Genomic DNA, 19,462 nt, shown 5'->3' with positions numbered 1-19,462 from the left:
GCGCTCTATGTGCCTTGCCAGTGTGGACACCTCAGGAGTTTGGGCACCTAGGGCTGATTTAATGCGCTCTAACTTGCAAGTGTATCCAAGCCCTAAGCAATAGAAAATGACGATATTCTTGCCAATTTATATGCACAACCGATTGAGCTAGGACACCAATATAGTTAAAGAATAGAAGAAATATGGCTTAACTACATATTTATAGCTGGTCTTCATCTTTGCAGTTCGGAGCTGGAGTTTCTGTTCAAGTATAATTTAACACCAGGAAAAAATATAAGAAAGTTGCTATGAGAAATGAAACTCGATTTTTATGATTTCCAAGTATTTTCTCTCAGATTTTGTTTTGCAAGTTTGAGGGCCATATCTTCAACTGGTGTAAATCAGCTCAAGACAATGGAGCTACACTGATTTATACCAGCTGAGGATCTGGCCTTGAGAGTTTAAAACTTGGTTAGTCACTTAACAACACACAAAATCACTTTTTCTAGTCATAATGAATTTTTTGTATATTTGGATTTTCAAGTCAGCAGTACTGGAGTCATAATCACAGTACAGCATTCTAATAGAGTTAGAAGAGTCTCTATTTTTAATAAAGCCCTAGATAAAATATGTTAGAGAAAGTAATTTTTGTCCAACATTTTTTGCCAATTTCTTTTGTATTGAAAATGTTTCCAATGTATGTCCAAATCTATCTGCTGACTCTTCCTCCCCCCGCATTTTGAGCAAAGACTTTTAGCCCTGGTCTACACTAGGACTTTAGGTCAAATTTAGCAGCATTAAATCGATGTAAACGTGCACCCGTCCACACGATGAAGCCCTTTATTTCAACTTAAAGGGCTCTTAAAATCCATTTCCTTACTCCACCCCTGACAAGTGGATTAGCGCTTAAATCGGCCTTGCCAGCTCGAATTTGGGGTACTGTGGACACAATTCGATGGTATTGGCCTCCGGGAGCTATCCCAGAGTGCTCCATTGTGACCGCTCTGGACAGCACTCTCAACTCAGATGCACTGGCCAGGTAGACAGGAAAAGAACCGCGAACTTTTAAATCTCATTCCCTGTTTGGCCAGCGTGGCAAGCTGCAGGTGACCATGCAGAGCTCATCAGCACAGGTGACCATGATGGAGTCCCAGAATCGCAAAAGAGCTCCAGCATGGACCGAACGGGAGGTACGAGATCTGATCGCTGTATGGGGAGAGGAATCCGTGCTATCAGAACTCCGTTCCAGTTTTCGAAATGCCAAAACCTTTGTGAAAATCTCCCAGGGCATGAAGGACAGAGGCCATAACAGGGACCCGAAGCAGTGCCGCGTGAAACTGAAGGAGCTGCGGCAAGCCTACCAGAAAACCAGAGAGGCGAACGGCCGCTCCGGGTCAGAGCCCCAAACATGCCGCTTCTATGATGAGCTGCATGCCATTTTAGGGGTTTCAGCCACCACTACCCCAGCCGTGTTGTTTGACTCCTTCAATGGAGATGGAGGCAATACGGAAGCAGGTTTTGGGAACGAAGAAGATGATGATGATGATGAGGTTGTAGATAGCTCACAGCAAGCAAGCGGAGAAACCGATTTTCCCGACAGCCAGGAACTGTTTCTCACCCTGGACCTGGAGCCAGTACCCCCCGAACCCACCCAAGGCTGCCTCCTGGACCCAGCAGGTGGAGAAGGGACCTCTGGTGAGTGTACCTTTTAAAATACTATACATGGTTTAAAAGCAAGCATGTGAAAGGATTACTTTGCCCTGGCATTCGCGGTTCTCCTAGATTTCAGAGTAACAGCCGTGTTAGTCTGTATTTGCAAAAAGAAAAGGAGTACTTGTGGCACCTTAGAGACTAACCAATTTATTTGAGCATGAGCTTTCGTGAGCTACAGCTCACTTCATCGGATGCATACCGTGGAAACTGCAGCAGACTTTATATACACACATAAAGTCTGCTGCAGTTTCCACGGTATGCATCCGATGAAGTGAGCTGTAGCTCACGAAAGCTCATGCTCAAATAAATTGGTTAGTCTCTAAGGTGCCACAAGTACTCCTTGGTTCTCCTAGATGTACTCCTAAAGCCTTTGCAAAAGGTTTCTGGGGAGGGCAGCCTTATTGCATCCTTCATAGTAGGACACTTTACCACTCCAGGCCAGTAACACATACTCGGGAATCATTGTAGAACAAAGCATTGCAGTGTATGTTTGCTGGCATTCAAACAACATCCGTTCTTTATCTCTCTGTGTTATCCTCAGGAGAGTGAGATATAATTCATGGTCACCTGGTTGAAATAGAGTGTATTTCTTCAGGGGACACTTAGAGGAGCCCATTCCTACTGGGCTGTTTGCCTGTGGCTAAACAGAAATGTTCTCCGCTGTTAGCCACAGGGAGGGGGGAAGGTTGAGGGGGTAGCCACGCGGTGGGGGGAGGCAAAATGCGACCTTGTAACGAAAGCACATGTGCTATGTATGTAATGTTAACAGCAAGGTTTACCCTGAAAGAGTGTAGCCACTGTTTTATAAAATGTGTCTTTTTAAATACCGTCACTTTTTTTTTCCTCCACCAGCTGCATGTGTTTCAATGATCACAGGATCTTCTCCTTCCCAGAGGCTAGTGAAGCTTAGAAAGAAAAAATAACGCACTCGCGATGAAATGTTCTCCGAGCTCATGCTGTCCTCCCACACTGACAGAGCACAGACGAATGCGTGGAGGCAAATAATGTCAGAGTGCAGAAAAGCACAAAATGACCGGGAGGAGAGGTGGTGGGCTGAAGAGAGTAAGTGGCGGGCTGAAGAGATTAAGTGGCGGGCTGAAGCTCAAATGTGGTGGCAGCGTGATGAGAGGAGGCAGGATTCAATGCTGAGGCTGCTGGAGGACCAAACCAGTATGCTCCAGTGCATGGTTGAGCTGCAGCAAAGGCAGCTGGAGCACAGACTGCCACTACAGCCCCTGTGTAACCAACTGCCCTCCTCCCCAAGTTCCATAGCCTCCACACCCAGACTCCCAAGAACGCAGTGGGGGGCCTCCGGCCAACCAGCCACTCCACCACAGAGGATTGCCCAAAAAAAAGAAGGCTGGCATTCAATAAATTTTAAAGTTGTAAACTTTTAAAGTGCTGTGCTTAAAGTGCTGTGTGGCATTTTCCTTCCCTCCTCCACCACCCCTCCTATTCCCTATTCATCCCCCTATTTGTGTGATGAATGAATAAAGAATGCATAAATGTGAAGCAACAATGACTTTATTGCCTCTGCAAGCGGTGACTGAAGGGAGGAGGGGCGGGTGGTTAGCTTACAGGGAAGTAGAGTGAACCAAGGGGCGGGGGGTTTCATCAAGGAGAAACAAACAGAACTTTCACACCGTAGCCTGGCCAGTCATGAAACTGGTTTTCAAAGCTTCTCTGATGCGTACCGCGCCCTCCTGTGCTCTTCTAACTGCCCTGGTGTCTGGCTGCGCGTAACCAGCAGCCAGGCGATTTGCCTCAACCTCCCACCCCGCCATAAACGTCTCCCCCTTACTCTCACAGATATTGTGGAGCATACAGCAAGCAGTAATAACAGTGGGAATATTGGTTTCGCTGAGGTCTAAGCGAGTCAGTAAACTGCGCCAGCGCGCCTTTAAACATCCAAATGCACATTCTACCACCATTCTGCACTTGCTCAGCCTGTAGTTGAACAGCTCCTGACTACTGTCCAGGCTGCCTGTGTACGGCTTCATGAGCCATGGCATTAAGGGGTAGGCTGGGTCCCCAAGGATACATATAGGCATTTCAACATCCCCAACAGTTATTTTCTGGTCTGGGAATAAAGTCCCTGCCTGCAGCTTTTGAAACAGACCAGAGTTCCTGAAGATGAGAGCGTCATGTACCTTTCCCGGCCATCCCACATTGATGTTGGTGAAACGTCCCTTGTGATCCACCAGAGCTTGCAGCACTATCGAAAAGTACCCCTTGCGGTTTATGTACTCGGCAACTTGGTGCTCCGGTGCCAAGATAGGGATATGGGTTCCGTCTATGGCCCCACCACAGTTAGGGAATCCCATTGCAGCAAAGCCATCCACTATGACCTGCACATTTCCCAGGGTCACTACCCTTGATATCAGCAGATCTTTGATTGCGTGGGCTACTTGCATCACAGCAGCCCCCACAGTAGATTTGCCCACTCCAAATTGATTCCCAACTGACCGGTAGCTGTCTGGCGTTGCAAGCTTCCACAGGGCTATCACCACTCGCTTCTCAACTGTGAGAGCTGCTCTCATCTTGGTATTCATGCGCCTCAGGGCAGGGAAAGCAAGCCACAAAGTTCCATGAAAGTGCCCTTACGCATGCAAAAGTTTCGCAGCCACTCGGAATCGTCCCAGACCTGCAACACTATGTGGTCCCACCAGTCTGTGCTTGTTTCCCGAGCCCAGAATCGGCGTTCAACAGCATGAACCTGCCCCATTAGCACCATGATGCATGCATTGGCAGGGCCCATGCTTTCAGAGAAATCTGTGTCCATGTCCTGATCACTCACGTGACCGCGCTGACGTCGCCTCCTCGCCCGGTATCACTTTGCCAGGTTATGGTGCTGCATATACTGCTGGATAATGCGTGTGGTGTTTAATGTGCTCCTAATTGCCAAAGTGAGCTGAGCGGCCTCCATGCTTGCCTTGGTATGGCGTCCGCATAGAAAAAAGGCACGGAATGATTGTCTGCCGTTGCTCTGATGGAGGGAGGGGCGACTGACAACACGGCTTACAGGGTTGGCTTCAGGGAGCTAAAATCAACAAAGGGGGTGGCTTTACATCAAGGAGTATTTCAGGCAGGACTTCACGGAGGGTTCCAATAAGAAATGGTGCACCTAAGTTATTGTTCTTATTGGAACAAGGAGGTTAGCCTGGCCTCTGATTGATACATGGCTAGATTTACCTCACTGCACCTTCTCTGTGAGTGACTGCAGTGTGACCTAGAGGAATGAGTCCCCTAGACAGGGGAGGAGGCAAATGAGTACAAAACAAATCTGGTCTATTTCTTGTTTTGATCCACTCCATCTATCTTTTACATCTTTGGCTGGCAGCAGACGGTGCAGAAGGACTGCATGCCATCCACATCTCATGGCTGCTCGGCAGAAGATGGTACAGTACGACTGCTAGCCATCCTCATCTCTTGCCTGCCTGGCAGAAGATGGTACAGTACGACTGCTAGCAATCCGTATCGCCTGCCTGCTCACCGTAAGACAGTTCAATAGGACTGACTGCAGGACTAAAGAGAATGACCTGGTCAAGTCACTCCAAATTTAGTCCCTGCGCCCATGTCTGTCCAGGCGCTCCCAGCCGACATGGCCAGGAGCACCTCGGACATGACGATGACGGCTACCAGTCGTACTGTACCGTCTGCTGCCACAAGGCAAGGGGTTGCTGCTACTGTGTAGCAAAGCCGTACCGCGTCTGCCAGCACCCAGGAGACATAGGGTGACGGTTACCTGAGCGGGCTCCACGCTTGCCGTGGTATGGCATCTGCACAGGTAACTCAGGAAAAAAGGCGCGAAACGATTGTCTGCCCTTGCTTTCACGGAGGGAGGGAGGAAACGGGGGCCTGACGATATGTACCCAGAACCACCCACGACAATGTTTTAGCCCCATCAGGCATTGGGATCTCAACCCAGAATTCCAATGGGCAGCAGAGACTGCGGGAACTGTGGGATAGTTATCCACAATGCAACGCTCCGGAAGTCAACTCTAGCCTCGGTACTGTGGAAGCACTCTGCCGAGTTAATGCACTTAATGCACTTAGAGCATTTTCTGTGGGGACACACACACTCGAATATATAAAACCGATTTCTAAAAAACCGACTTCTATAAATTCGACCTTATTCCGTAGTGTAGACATACCCTTAGAACCATATTTGTCCCTGTAAGAAGCTGTGTGGAGGCAGTGGGGATCCACACAAATGACCATGCCTTCTGCCTGGATTCCAAGAGCCAAAGGATCTTCCTGCAGATTTCAGGATCTGTGTGTGTTTGGTGGGTCTCACCTCTGCCTGCTATGCTGCAGAGCTAAGCCCTCCACACACCATAGAGAGAACAGAAACTCCACCTGAGCTTCCTCCTAACTGTGAGTCCAATTTTCCCATCCTTATGCACACTAAAGGAACACCTTACTTCTCAAGTAGTTCCTTTTGTTCACTGAAATCGCTGGCACTACTCAAAACAGTAATACTCAATGTGCCTAAAGCAGGCAGAATTAGGCCCATAGTCTGTGGAAGCTTGTTATGTGTGTCTAGCTATTTATGACCACTCACACCATTTAATAAGAAACCAGGGACAAATTTCTCTCTTATCCTTTGTGTGTGTCCCAAATTATAGCCTTACAAACTATTTTCTCTTCATCCATGGATGCGCCCTATGTTGACAGATTATGTAAATATATCAGAGCTTCTTGAAACACAGCAGTGAGGCTTAGGCTGATTACCCGTAATAAAGACAAACCACAGCCACTTGACAGGAAAACAGGCACTGACAGTTGAAAGGCTCAGGTCAAAGAAAGCTTGAGTGTGAAAAGTTAACAGAAAGGTGCCATGGGACCATACAAAAACACTACAGGAAGGAGGAACTTTTCTCCAAGGAGGACACCAGGGAAAAAAACCATTTGGAATAGTCTAATATTCCACCTCTAAAGACTAGGGGGCAGATTTACAGTGGTATCTGGGTACAAAAAGATTTAAATAGGCACATAGTGAGATTTACAAAAACAGCTAAGCAGGCCAAGCACTTAACTCCCATTGCCTTCCATTCTGACACCAATGGGAATTAGGAACCCAGCCTACTTAGGCAGTTGTATAAATCCCACTAGGCACCTAAATACATTTGTAAATCTTGATCCTGTTGCAGTCTTCACATGTGCCTATTTCCCCAAAATGCCAGTGGGGTGCCTTATGAATGCCATAAAGAATGAGAAAGGGAAAACCAGCATTTGAATGCCTCACGTGCTATGCCACAAAATTGGGGGGGAAAGTAGCCCACATTTTTTAAGAGTATATACCCAAGGTATATACTCATTTAGTAAGACATGGGGACTATTTCATGTGTTCATACGCACACTTAAAATGCCTTTCATCTCCAAGGATCCCGAAGTGCTTTAAGAACTGAACCAAATTCTGGCCAAATGACAAAAAGCCAGGAGCATCAGCAGGTGTCTGTTTACTAACAGAAATCCTGTCAGCAGAGGGTAAGATTCTATATTGGGACAGCCTAATGTGTTGCAGGGCACATGTTCTTTCATCTCTGTTCTGGATGGTGATTTGCACATACTATGGCAGTGTGAAGATAGCTGGTATTTTGGCCTGGCTATGCCTTTTTTCACACCCTCCCATTTGTGTTTTGTCCACAGCCAGAAGCATTAGCCACATGCGCTTCCGTGTGCACCTCTGTGGTGTAGTACTGTAGGATGTGCAAGAAGTTACTGATCTGTACAGTAACTGGAATTCAAGATGTTTTGTCCCTATCGAGGCTCAAGGTCTGCATGATCATGGTCTCATGAACTCAGCTTTTTGTCAGCACGGTCCACAGATCCGCACCTATGCCCTATACATTTTCATGTTGGTATGCAGGTATATGGGAAGGGGCAGACGCACTGCCGCTCCAGTTCCTTCTCAAACACAAAGTCCAGAGGCAAGGACTCTGGATCAGAGGGGAAGGAGAGCGGGTGGTTGAGCACCCATAGGACAAAACATCTTGAAGAACTCCAGTTACTGTACATGTAAGAAAAACTGCTTCTTTGAGTTATTGTCCCTACAGATACTCCATGCCAGGAGTCTCTCAAGCAGTTCCTCAATACAGAGGAAGGTGCTGGGGAGATGCATTCAGTGTAGATAGGATCACAAAAGACTGCATCCTCTCCGGAAGCAGGCATGATAGCATAGTGCTGGGAAAATGTGTGAACAGATGGCTAGGTGGCAGCCCTGAAAATGTCTGTGATGGGTATGTTCTTAAGTCGGGCTATGGAGGTGGATTGGGCCTTAGCGGAATGGGCAGTCAACCTTAGCTGGGTGGTGAGCTGCAGAAGCTTAGCAGCATGTCAAAATGCATCCTGAAACCCATTATGATAGTCTGCATGTGGAACTCCGTCACCTCTTCATTCTTTCTGCAAAGGAGAAGCCCTGAAGGGTTTAGTCCTATCAAGATAGATGGCAAGAGCCCTTCTTACATCCAGAATATCAAGACTGGCTTTCTCTTTCAAAGAGTGAGGCTTGAGGTAAAATACTGACAGCTGAATATCCTGATTGATGTGGAATTCCGATGAGCCCTTAGGTAGAAATGAGAATGGGGATGTAAAGTCACTTGATCGTGGTAGACCAGGGGTCGGCAACCTTTCAGAAGTGGTGGGCCGATTCTTCATTTATTCACTCTAATTTAAGGTTTCATGTGCTGGTAATACATTTTATTGTTTTTAGAAGGTCTTGCTCTATAAGTCTATATTATATAACTAAACTATTGTTGTACGTAAAGTAAACAAGGTTTTTAAAATGTTTAAGAAGCTTCATTTAAAATTAAATTAAAATGCTGATCTTATCAGTTTAGTGCAGTGGTTTTTAACCTGGGGTGCATGTACCCCATGGGGGTGCAAGATGCCCTTTCTGGGGGTGCGAGACATGAGATTTTTTTAGAAGGTAAATCATCGAAAACACAAATTAAGCACAGGCACGTAAGTACAACTACTTTGTTTCATCAAACCTATGTATTTATTAACAATATACATTTTTTAACAATTACCATAATATATAAAGTTTTTAAGTTTTCAAGTTTTTAAGCTAATTGTAGTGTAATTTTTTGATAAGGGCTGCAGAGGGCTGGGCCCAGGCTGGGAGCAGAACCCTGGGCTGGCTGCCAGTACCCCAAGCTGGCAGGAGGGCTGAGCAGAGCTGGAGGCCTGGACCCTAGCTGGCAGGGGGCTGGGCGACTGGAACCCCAGACCAGCAGCGAGGATAGCAGGGCTGGCGGCTGGTATCCCAGGCCGGCAGCAAGCTGAGTGGGGCCGATGGCCAGGACCCCAGCTGGCAAGGAGCCGGTAGCCAGAACCCCAGACCGTCAGTGGGCTGAGCTGGGTGGCGGACAGAATCCTAGACCAGCAGTGGCTCACCCACTGCTGGTCTGGGGTTCCGCCGACTCCTGCCAGCCGTGATCCCAGCCACCGGCCCCACTCACCCTGCTGCTGGCCAGGGGTTCCGTTCACCCAGGCCGACAGTGGGCTGAGCAGAGCCGATGGCTGGGACCCCAGCTAGCAAGGGGCCAGCGGCTGGAACTCCAGACCGTCCGAGGGCTGAGCAGGGCCAGTGGACAGAACCCCAGACCGGTGGCAGGCTGAGCGGCTCAGCCCACTGCCGGTCTGGAGTTCCGTCCACCAGCTCCTGACAGCCAGGGTCCTGGCCGCTGGCCCCGCTCAGCCCGCTGCCTGCCTGGGGTTCCGTTCACCCAGGCAGGCAGCGGGCTGAGTGGGGCCGGCAGCCGGGACCCCGGCTGGCAGCAGCGTGCCAGTAAAAATGGGCACGCGTGCCACAGGTTGTCAACCCCTGTGGTAGACTATCATGTACAGTGGGTCAGCCATAAGCACCCCTAGTTCTCCAACCATTCTGGATGAGATTATGGCTACAAGAAACAAAGTTTTGAAGGATACATGAAGAAATGAACAGCTTCACATAGGTTTGAATAAGGGTTTTCTTAAGGCACTAACGTCTCAAGGGGGAGTAGATGAGGAAAGATTAGACTAACCCTTAAGGAATCTACCAGTGGTAATGTGTCTGAAAATTGAATTAACAGAGTTCAGTGACAACCCTGGTGTTTTTAAAATTTAGCAGCTAATTGAGTATGCTCGTAAGGAGAGAGTCAGAAGGAGACATGGACCGAAGAGCCCACAAGGCATGGAAACACTTCCACTTTTGGAGTACTTTTCCTCTTGGTGCATTTTCTGCTATTAAGCAGGACTCTGTAGCTCAAGAACACAGTTTCATTCTATGCCTACCATCCATCAAGGAGCCAGGTCTCGGGATGCAGCAAAGAGAAGTTGAGGTGGATTATGGTGCCCAATTCCTGGGTAAGAAGATCCGCTGCCCAAGGAATGAGAAAAGGCAGTTGGAGAGAGAGGAAAAACAGATCCAGGAACCGTACCTGCCTCAGCCATGAGAGCACTATAAAGGATGGTTTCTGCTCTCTCTTGTTTTAATTTGTTCAGAACCTGGAGGAGAAATGGTGTCGGAGGATAAGTGTATGGCAGAATGTGAGGCCAAGGGTTAGGAAGACATGTCCCCATTGAGTGGTAATCACGCCCTCCCCTCAACCAGAAACATCGGCACTTCATGTTGGACAATGCTGCGAAGAGCTCTCTCTCTGGAAGACCCTGGGATTGACAAATCTCCTGAAAAACCCCAATTGCTAAGTTCCCTCGATGGTCCTAAAGGAAACGTCTGCTCAGGGAGTCGGCTATGATGTTTTGCAGACGCAGCAGATAAAAGGCTGAGATTTCTATATGGTGGGATATGCACCAGTTCCATAGCTTTCTGACTCTGCACATAAGGACTGGGATCTTGCTCTTCCTTGGTAATTTATATAGTACACGGCTGCTCTGTTGTCCAACATCACTTTGACGAGTGGCCCTGACGTTATGTAGGAAGTGTTGACAAGCGTAGCGGACTGCCCTGAGTTTGAGAAAATTGATATGGAGGGATGACTCCTGGGGAGTCCATTTGCACTGAGCTGTGAAGTCCTAGAGGTGGACACCCTAATCCAGCAGAAAGACACCTCTGGTGGGGGAGGGCACAAAAATCTTGCAAGGCTCCTTCCACCAGTTCAGGCATTCAAGAACCTTGAGGTATAGTCACACATTTGAAAAGTTTGTGCTTGTTATGAGTGTAAACAGACCTGATCCAGATTTCAGGACACAGAGAATGCAGTCTTGCATGGGCTGTTATGAATGTACAGGCTGCCATGGGGTCCAGTAGTTGAAGACAAGCCCTTTCTGTGGTTTGTGGGTTCTGTTGTAGCCTGGAAATGAGGCTAGATATTGTGGTGAACTTGTCTACGGGCAAATACACTCTGTCAGTTGAGCTGTCCAGAATGGTTCTGATTAAGTCTACGTATTTTACAGATGTCCGGGTATAGACTTTTCCACATTGAGACGAAGGTCCAGGGAATGGAAGAGGGTTAGGGCCTGGTTGGTACCTGACTGCACCTCGAGAAAGGAACAACTCTTGAGCAGCCAGTTATTCAGATACGGAAAGATGGGATAACATGATTTTGGTAATTAAATTGATCTTTAAATATTCATGGTAAATAGGCCTAATGGCCTGTGATAGGATGGAATCTGAGTTACCCAGGAAAGAATTTTCTGTAGTATCTGGCTGGTGAATCTTGCCCATATGCTCAGGATTTAGCTGATAGCCATATTTGGGGTCAGGGAGGAATTTTCCTCCAGGGCAGATTGGAAGAGGCCCTGGAGGTTTTTCACCTTCCTCTGTAGCATGGGGCACAGGTCACTTGCTGGAGGATTCTCTGTACCTTGAAGTCTTTGAACCATGATTTGAGGACTTCAGTAGCTCAGACATAGGTGAGAGGTTTTTCGCATGAGTGGGTGGGTAAGATTCTGTGGCCTGCGTTGTGCAGGAGGTCAGACTTGATGATCATAATGGTCCCTTCTGACCTTAGTATCTATGAATCTATGTACTGCAATGACCACAAGGACCTTTGTGAACATTCTTGGGGCGGTCAAAAGGCCAAAGGGAAGATACTGGTAATGATCCATGCCAATGAGATGGGTGCATAGCTATATGAAAGTATGCACCCTGGAGGACTGGGCGAACCAGTAGCCCGGATCTAAAGATGGAATTAGTGTTACATAAAGGTTCAGGATGGTAACTTTGGCAAGGATAAAGGTATTCAGAGTGCTGAGGTCTCCAGCTTCCTTTTATTTTGGGATCCAAGAAGTACCAGAAGCAGAACCCTTTTCTGATCGGGTTGGGGAGAATGGCTTCAATTACTTCCAGAAGCAGGAAAGATTTACCCTCTGCCTTAGGAGACCCTTGTGAGAAGGGTCCCTAAATAGGAACAGAGGGAGGGAAGGAGGGGGTATGCAGCTGAATTGGATGGAATATCCCTTCTAGGATCCATCTGTCTGAAGTAATGAGCTCTCAGGTAGGTAGGAAATGGGAGAAACTATTTCCATAGGGTGGAAGGACGGTGGTTGTGTGCAGCATGAGATCCAGATTCATAACCCCCAACCAACAGGTCAAAATCATCATTGACTGGGAGGTGACTGTAGATGAGGTCCCCTTACTAGGAATTTGGACCTCTTTCTGGGTGGTCCTACTGGCCTCACAGAGGTTTGGTGTTGGAATTGGCAAGATCATTGTGCCATATGTAACTTGCTATAATTTCATGTTGAACAATGTTCAGGAAAACATCAAGCAGAACCAGAGATGGTAGAGAAGAATCTTCTCTTATACTCTTTGTGACCAGGACCCAAGGAAGATGGTACCAAAGCCTGGGTCAAAGGTAATTTCTCTGAGGAGCGCTTGAAGTCCTTGTGCTTGCAGGGCTCTGATCCTGGCACCAACAACAGTGCCATGCAGTCCTGCTTGCCAGAAGACTTTTCAGTGTGAAGCATGGCAGACATCTTTTTTGCAAGTACTGGTATCTCAGCACTAGGCACCAGGATGCAAGGTCTCCTTGTTCCCTGGCCATAGAGGTGGGTTTTTTCCCTTCTTTTAGAGTCTCCCTCTAGGAAATTGGGTCTTTTCCTTTTAGGAGACTTTGAAGTGTCTGAAGCTGCCCCATGGCCTCTGCTTACCAGGGCTGGAGAAATCATTGGAGTACTATGAGTGGCTGAGGCCAATATACCAGAGAGTTAGGTGGTGATGGACCCAGCAGGTCTTAGGGAACATTCCATAAGAAGTGGCTTGAATCTATATTCCCTCAGCTTTGTAAATCTGCTCTTGAAACTGGAACTTAGATGGGATGTGGGGCTCTCCAAGGCAGCTGGAATGCCTGTCACTAAGGGAAGAAGACCCGCTGTTAAACCCAGGGATTTTGGCATAACCTGTGCCGGAAAGGCTGCAAACAAAACAGGGACCAAGGGCAAGGAGGACCTGACGGCACAGAAAAGGGGTGGGGAGGGGGGAAAGCTCCTAAAAGCACAAGCTTCTGCTAAAAAACAAAAAGCAATAAAACTAAACAAAAAGGAATACTAGTAAATAAAAGAATAAAGCAAAGTAAGCCGTGTAGCTAACTCGCAGACACCACAATACTCTGTCTTGAGCTGCAGAGGGAGGGGTCCACTCCTCCCTCTATACCAGTGGTTCTCAACCTATTTACCATTGTGTAGGCCACATCCAATACTACTTGAAGAGCCCTGAGATTGTCACATGGGCAGCAGCTGTGTACTGATTGGGCTGTAAGCGACCCATGGGCCGCAGGTTGAGAACCACTGCTCTATACCCTCATTCCAGAGTCGGAGGATGCATTGGGCACAGGTGTAGACCCAGGACACTGCTGACCAAAAAAAAAAAAAAAAAAAAATCTCTGATCCAGAAGCCCGGTGTATGCACATCCTGATGTGGACCACCCATACAAACAAAACCATGAAGAACCACTCACAATACTACCTGTTCATGCACTTTGCCTTCTTTACATTCATTCTGTTCCCACTAGTTAGGGCTTTTTCCTTCCCACCACCCACTTGCACCTTACTGGCTTTGGAGATTTACATGATCCACTTGCTTCAGCAGCAGAGCTAGTAAACTAGCCTGACGATGGCCTGGCAATTCTCTCCCCTGTGGTAATGATAGGCTCGGCAGGCTCCTGACCCTTGCTCTGGCCCCGGCCCCAGCTCCAATTAGAGCCATTTTTAACTCAGGCATAATTACCTGACTTTCTCAATTCCTTGAGTGATTGAGTGATCTGGCCTACATACTTAACCGGTAGAGTGTTATTACCCCAGGTATAGGACTGAAGGTTGAGGCCAAGCAGATGGTCCCTTAACATTCTTATTTTAAAAGTCCTACTGTGCACTATAAAGTTATTGGCCCAACTTTCATCAAAATTGGCTTGATTTTTAAGTCTCAAAACGGATTTGAAGAAAAAATTCAGCCTGGAGCAACTGGGGAAAGAGTATTTTTTTCTTCACTTGAATAACAAAAGCGCCTGAAATGATTTTGCTAACACCTTGGGTTGAGACCAAGCATGGAAAATGTCAGCACTAAAATGGATTTGTTAGGGAAAGTTATGAACAAGTAAAAACGGGGAGTTCGAACGGAAGCTGGAATTCAGCCTTACAATATAATACCACTATCAGCACCTTCTTTAATACACACATATTTAGGAATAATTTCACTAAACACTAAAAAGCAGCCATATCTCAGTGTAATGTGGCAGCTGCTTAAAAGCACACAGCAATGCCACACAACTGTTTAGGAGCCTGATTCTGCAAGCACACACATGAATAACCTTACTCATAAGTAGTTCCACTGAAGACAACTGGATTACTCACAATAGTAGACACTACTCCTGGGAGTAAAGTGTTTGCAGGACTGGGTCCTAGGGCAGCACAAGAAATTAAATACTATATCTACTTAAAACTAAGAAAGGAATTTAGTTGGGCATAATTAAACACCCAAACTGGAGGTTAGTCAGAACACTGGGGCTGACAACTCTACTCTTACCAAAAATGCCTTGTGAATCTTTAGAGACACAAAGTGGGTGAGGTAATATCTTTTATTGGACTAACTTCAGAAGTTGGTCCAATAAAAGATATTACCTCACCCACCTTGTCTCTCTAATATCTTGGGATCAACACAGCTACAACAATACTGCAAACAACATTGGGGCTCTCTAACAATCACAAATATAGAGTTGTATATTCACAATCACAGATATACGTCTCTCTATAACTTATGTTAAAGATGCCTAGGTTATTTTTTTAAATATAAAGTGATAAGTTAGCTTGTGGGTGTGGATATGTATGTTTAATATATATACATACACACATATTTTACAGAGAAGCAGTACCGTTTCCATAGTAATGTTCCAACTTCCACTATAAAGATTCTTCTTTGTTTCTGCACAGTTTGAAAAAAAAAATCACTGGACTAATTCTGAATTATAGGTCATTTCAAATTATCCTGATTTGAAATTTTTGTTTTTTCCCCTACCACTTATTTTAATCCCCTCTTGCTTGAAAATGGCTGGTAATTTCTCCCTGAACTTCCCATATTGTTAAGTATCCTTGAAAGTTCATGCGTCAGTTATGTTTATAAAAAATAGGCTGCAATTAAGAAAGTTAACAATTTTGGTTGCTGAGAGTTTGAGTCCCAATCCTACTACCGTCAATGACAGAGTAACTGATTTCAGTTAAGCAAGACTGGGCACTATTGCCCCACTTCTGCTGGTTATTCTGCATGGGTGGACCCTTGCATGAGACACTGCTTCAGTATTAATTCAGGACCAGATTCTGATCTCAGATACTCCAATGTAAATCAGGCGTAGCTCCACCAAGCACTGGAATAATTGAGAAGAGAATCTTCCTTGAGAGGGCAGAGCTACTGTGATCTACTGAATGACCAACACAATTCTGTGTGTTTAATTCAATGGTCTCCCATACAAGTGATAAGCAGGATCAACCTACCTTAAAGTTTTTGAGATCAAAGTAGATTACTGCCTGGGTGAATAGAGTGGAGTGTAATTATCTATTTTGAAGTACGTACCCAAGTAACTAATACATCAGCATTACACACACGCAATGACTGAATTGTTTACCTTTCTATATTTTCTACAACAGTGTAACTCCCCTGGTTACCTCTCACTTAGCATATACAGTAAAACAAAACAAAAATGGTGGCACACTTTCAAAAGAAGTAAAGAACAAAGGATCTTATTTAACTTCCAACACATTGTTTAACTTTCCTGCTTTTGATCAATAACATGAAAAGCTCTTCATAATTTTTCTCCCTCAACCAGCATAACATTGTTGTTCTTCCCACAGCTTGATCTGCACTTATGTATTTAATTTATAACAGTTTCCATGGAAGAGAAATATTTTTAAGAAGTGCTGACACAGCAAATGGATCTGTCTACCAAACCACAAATCTTTTCTAATGTTCATCTTAAACTGCAAGCAAATCTGGGAAACAAATTAATGATATAAATCATTATCATTACTTACATAAAAGGTACTCAATTGTAACCCTTTCAGAAAACTACAGCAGCCTAAAGTATTCTACAAGGAGAACATCTGCTTCCAATTAAATGTTCTAAAAATAGACTTGCACATACATTTAGGACAAAGCCATCCCAGTTCTCTCTCATAATATTTCACATGTTTTTATAGATTCACAACATCATCAGTCTTGTCAGAACAGACATTCAAATTCAAAAACGATACGACTATTCTTTCTTTCCAATTTAGGGGGTAAAAAAAAGGAAGCAAAATTTAAATATGAATTTTTTTTAAAAGAAGTCTAGTCCATTGCTTTAAAATCTCTTCACAGCCACTTCTGTCAATTGCTAGTTAGCACAACTCAAAAGCAGTATCCCTCAAAAGGAGAACTCTTAAGGTAATTTAATACCATTTCGCTGTAAAAGGTTTTTAAATTACAAGACAACTCTGCTTTTTTTGTGTGCTAAGCTTCTGTTTAATTTTACACATTTTTTTCATACATGACTTTTGGAATAATTCAAAAAGTGAACTGGAACAAAACAAAAATTTGCATATAAAAGTTAGGGAGCAAGCTGGGCACTTGATCTATATGCTCATGCAGAAGACTAAGGGAGCATAAAAATGTCCTCTTACTCCTTTGTGTAGTCCAACATCACCAATATGTGCATGAGAGGGGAGAGAAAGCTCAGTGGGGCTGGTCCTCCTCCACCATGTAGGGGAGTGAAATTGGGTGGGGCTGGGAATGGGTAGTTGCTTGGCTCCACCTTCCTCTACAGTGCTGACCACCAGATCTAAGCCACCACTAAGGGGGAAGCACTCTAACTGGTTATAGCCAGTTGCAGATTTCCCCCCTGAAGCAAGGCAGGAAAGCAGGGAGCAACTGTGACTCAGGTCAGAATTCCTTCCCTTAGCTGCTCCTTGAGCAGCATGACTAGGTGGAAATTTCTCTATGGGCGATACGCAATGTCTTGAGCTAGCTCTAACAAGCAACATTACGGTAAGCAACAGGGAGCAGTCCTTGTCACAGAGTAGCTACATATATGTTCTAAGTTACTCCAGGGGTAAATGGTCTCAGGATTTGTAAGGGAGCGGGTGCGTAAAAGTAGCATATAGTCAGTTGCATACACTGACTTTTTACTAAGCCCAGTCTTGCCTTTTACAAAAAAATCTTCCCTAACCTTCCTAAAATCTTCCATTTCCCTAAGCGACCTTTCAAACTCCTTCCCTTCCAAAGTTATCCCTGTGCTTTCTTTCCCAGATTCCTATCTGAAGAACAAAAAACCCACAAATGTTTGTCAAAACTTGTCAATAGATTTCAAGCAATTAATGTTAGCCACAGTATTCTGAGAGAGGTTTCTTGAAATTTAACTTTTTTCTATCAAAAATAAAATGTCACTTTGAATTGAGGCAAATGTTCATTTTAACCACTCAAAGATCTCACTTTTTTTTTTTTTTTTTAAAGATTTCATTCAAATCAGGCAAATAATCATGTCTAGCTGGCAGACATTTTATTGGTGACGTATATAGTCATTTGATTTCATGTAAAGTCTTTCAGTCATTGCACAATGTTGTCCTATAATAGTTAGAAAAATGAAAACTAACCTTTGAATCAGTGCCATTTATTGGTTTCCATTGTTCTCCATTCAAAGTGTAGGGAATTATTATCTCATAATGTTCTGACTGGGTCTTTGACATCTGTTGCCTGGAGGATTCCAATTTACTGGCCACATTCTCTCCTGGGATAGGAAAAAAAAGTTTTGTGTTAGTAGGAAATAGGATCTGACAACATAATCCTTATTAAGGTGACTTGGCAGAATATTTCAAAACACAGTAAGTTCAAGGAAGAATGAAATATGAAAACATAACAGGCAGATGCTTCCTTCCATTGAAATCAATGGCAAAATCCTCATAGAATTCTAAGAGAACAGGAGACAGAACCCTCTGGCTGTTAAGGCTATTTCTACTTTTCAGCAAACTTTGCACTTCTGTAAAAAATGCAATGAAAATAGAGGCTGGATGGGAGAGTGAAAAGGAGGACTCAGTGGCTCGAGGTAGCAGAACAAGAGCAACAGTAGCTTGTGAGCAGTTGAATACCCCCCCAATCTTAAAACGAGATGTGTAGCCCTGGTGCCATACCATAATATTTGCACCCCTACTCCATACTGCAAAGTAGAGTATTAATTAATAACAGTAGCCTCTATTTAATATGACACAGAGGTAGTATAGTAAATATTTGTATTACGGTAGCGTTCAAAGCTCCTGATCAGTTTTGAGGCCCTGTTGTGCTGGATGTCGTACAAACACAGAAAAGAGACAATCCCTTCCCTAAAAGGCTTACAGTCTAAAGACACAGACAAAGGGCAGGACATGGAGATACAACATGAGGAGCAATGAACCTGGTAAAGAATTGACCCTGTTTTGTTAGTTACTTATATTGTACTTATTTTTTGTGTCTTTAAATTTGGGGTAGGAGAAGGAAAGAAGGGCAAGTGAAATAGCTGGTCTGTCTAGCCACAATCAACAAATTGGGTTCTGCAGACCTCATGGCTAAGGGGAGCCTTAAAGAGGGACGTGAAAGAGGATGAGCTAGTATAGCTCAGATTTTATCAGGATTATTATTCCATATTCAAGGTAAGAAGTTAACAGGGAGATGGATCATTGCCCTTCAGCTGCATGTTCGCATGATCAGACCTACCGTGTACATAAAAATGTAGATAGGGTTTCTCTTCTGTGTAACCAGATCCCCGATTTCTCTTGGGTAATTTAAGCTTCCTACTATGCTTGTTACATAGTATTAGTTCCTAAAAGATAGATGATGATCACAGATTTCCTCTTATGTTCTTTCCATTTCTTTGGCTGAGTCAGTTGGTCCTCATAGTTTGAGCATTTGAGTCATTGCACAGACATAATGATACAGTTTTACGTTACTGAAGCCTCCAAGTTTATTGTGCATAAAGGGTTTAGCAATTTTAATCCTAGACTTTTTATTATTCCCCAAATACCTTTTAATCTACCCCATGTTATCCTTCTCCATGTGGAAATCTGCAGTTGTGCTCCACTTAACAAGTTAATATGAAATTTGTTCACCAAAAGCCTTAATACTCACTTATCTTAGCGGTCTCAAACTCCTCTATCTAGACACGCAAGCAAGTTACAAAGTATTTAGAATCCCTACATGTCCAGGATGCACATCAGTGAAGAAAATATCAGAGAGAGAGAACATAAGCCCTAACTGAGTTAATGCTCTACCTACACAGTCAGATTACTTAGGTTCATATTACAGTGTCAAAAAATAAAAAAAGCCATC

At 44.8% G+C, this 19,462-nt stretch overlaps 1 protein-coding gene across 1 annotated transcript in view; it reads right to left on the bottom strand.

Annotated features, from left to right (window-relative positions):
* The window catches only part of ADAM12 (ADAM metallopeptidase domain 12), a 353,284-nt gene that overhangs the window by 289,018 nt on the left and 44,804 nt on the right, over positions 1–19,462 (bottom strand). Inside the window, exon 3 of the mRNA XM_073354062.1 lies at positions 17,758–17,891. Within this exon, the coding sequence (XP_073210163.1) occupies positions 17,758–17,891 (134 nt within the window). The remainder of the gene's footprint in view (positions 1–17,757; positions 17,892–19,462) is intronic.

Source organism: Lepidochelys kempii, chromosome 7 (genome assembly GCF_965140285.1).
Source record: "Lepidochelys kempii isolate rLepKem1 chromosome 7, rLepKem1.hap1, whole genome shotgun sequence".
In the NCBI taxonomy this organism is placed as follows: Eukaryota; Metazoa; Chordata; order Testudines; family Cheloniidae; genus Lepidochelys; species Lepidochelys kempii.
This window is presented reverse-complemented; position numbering and strand designations above follow the sequence as displayed.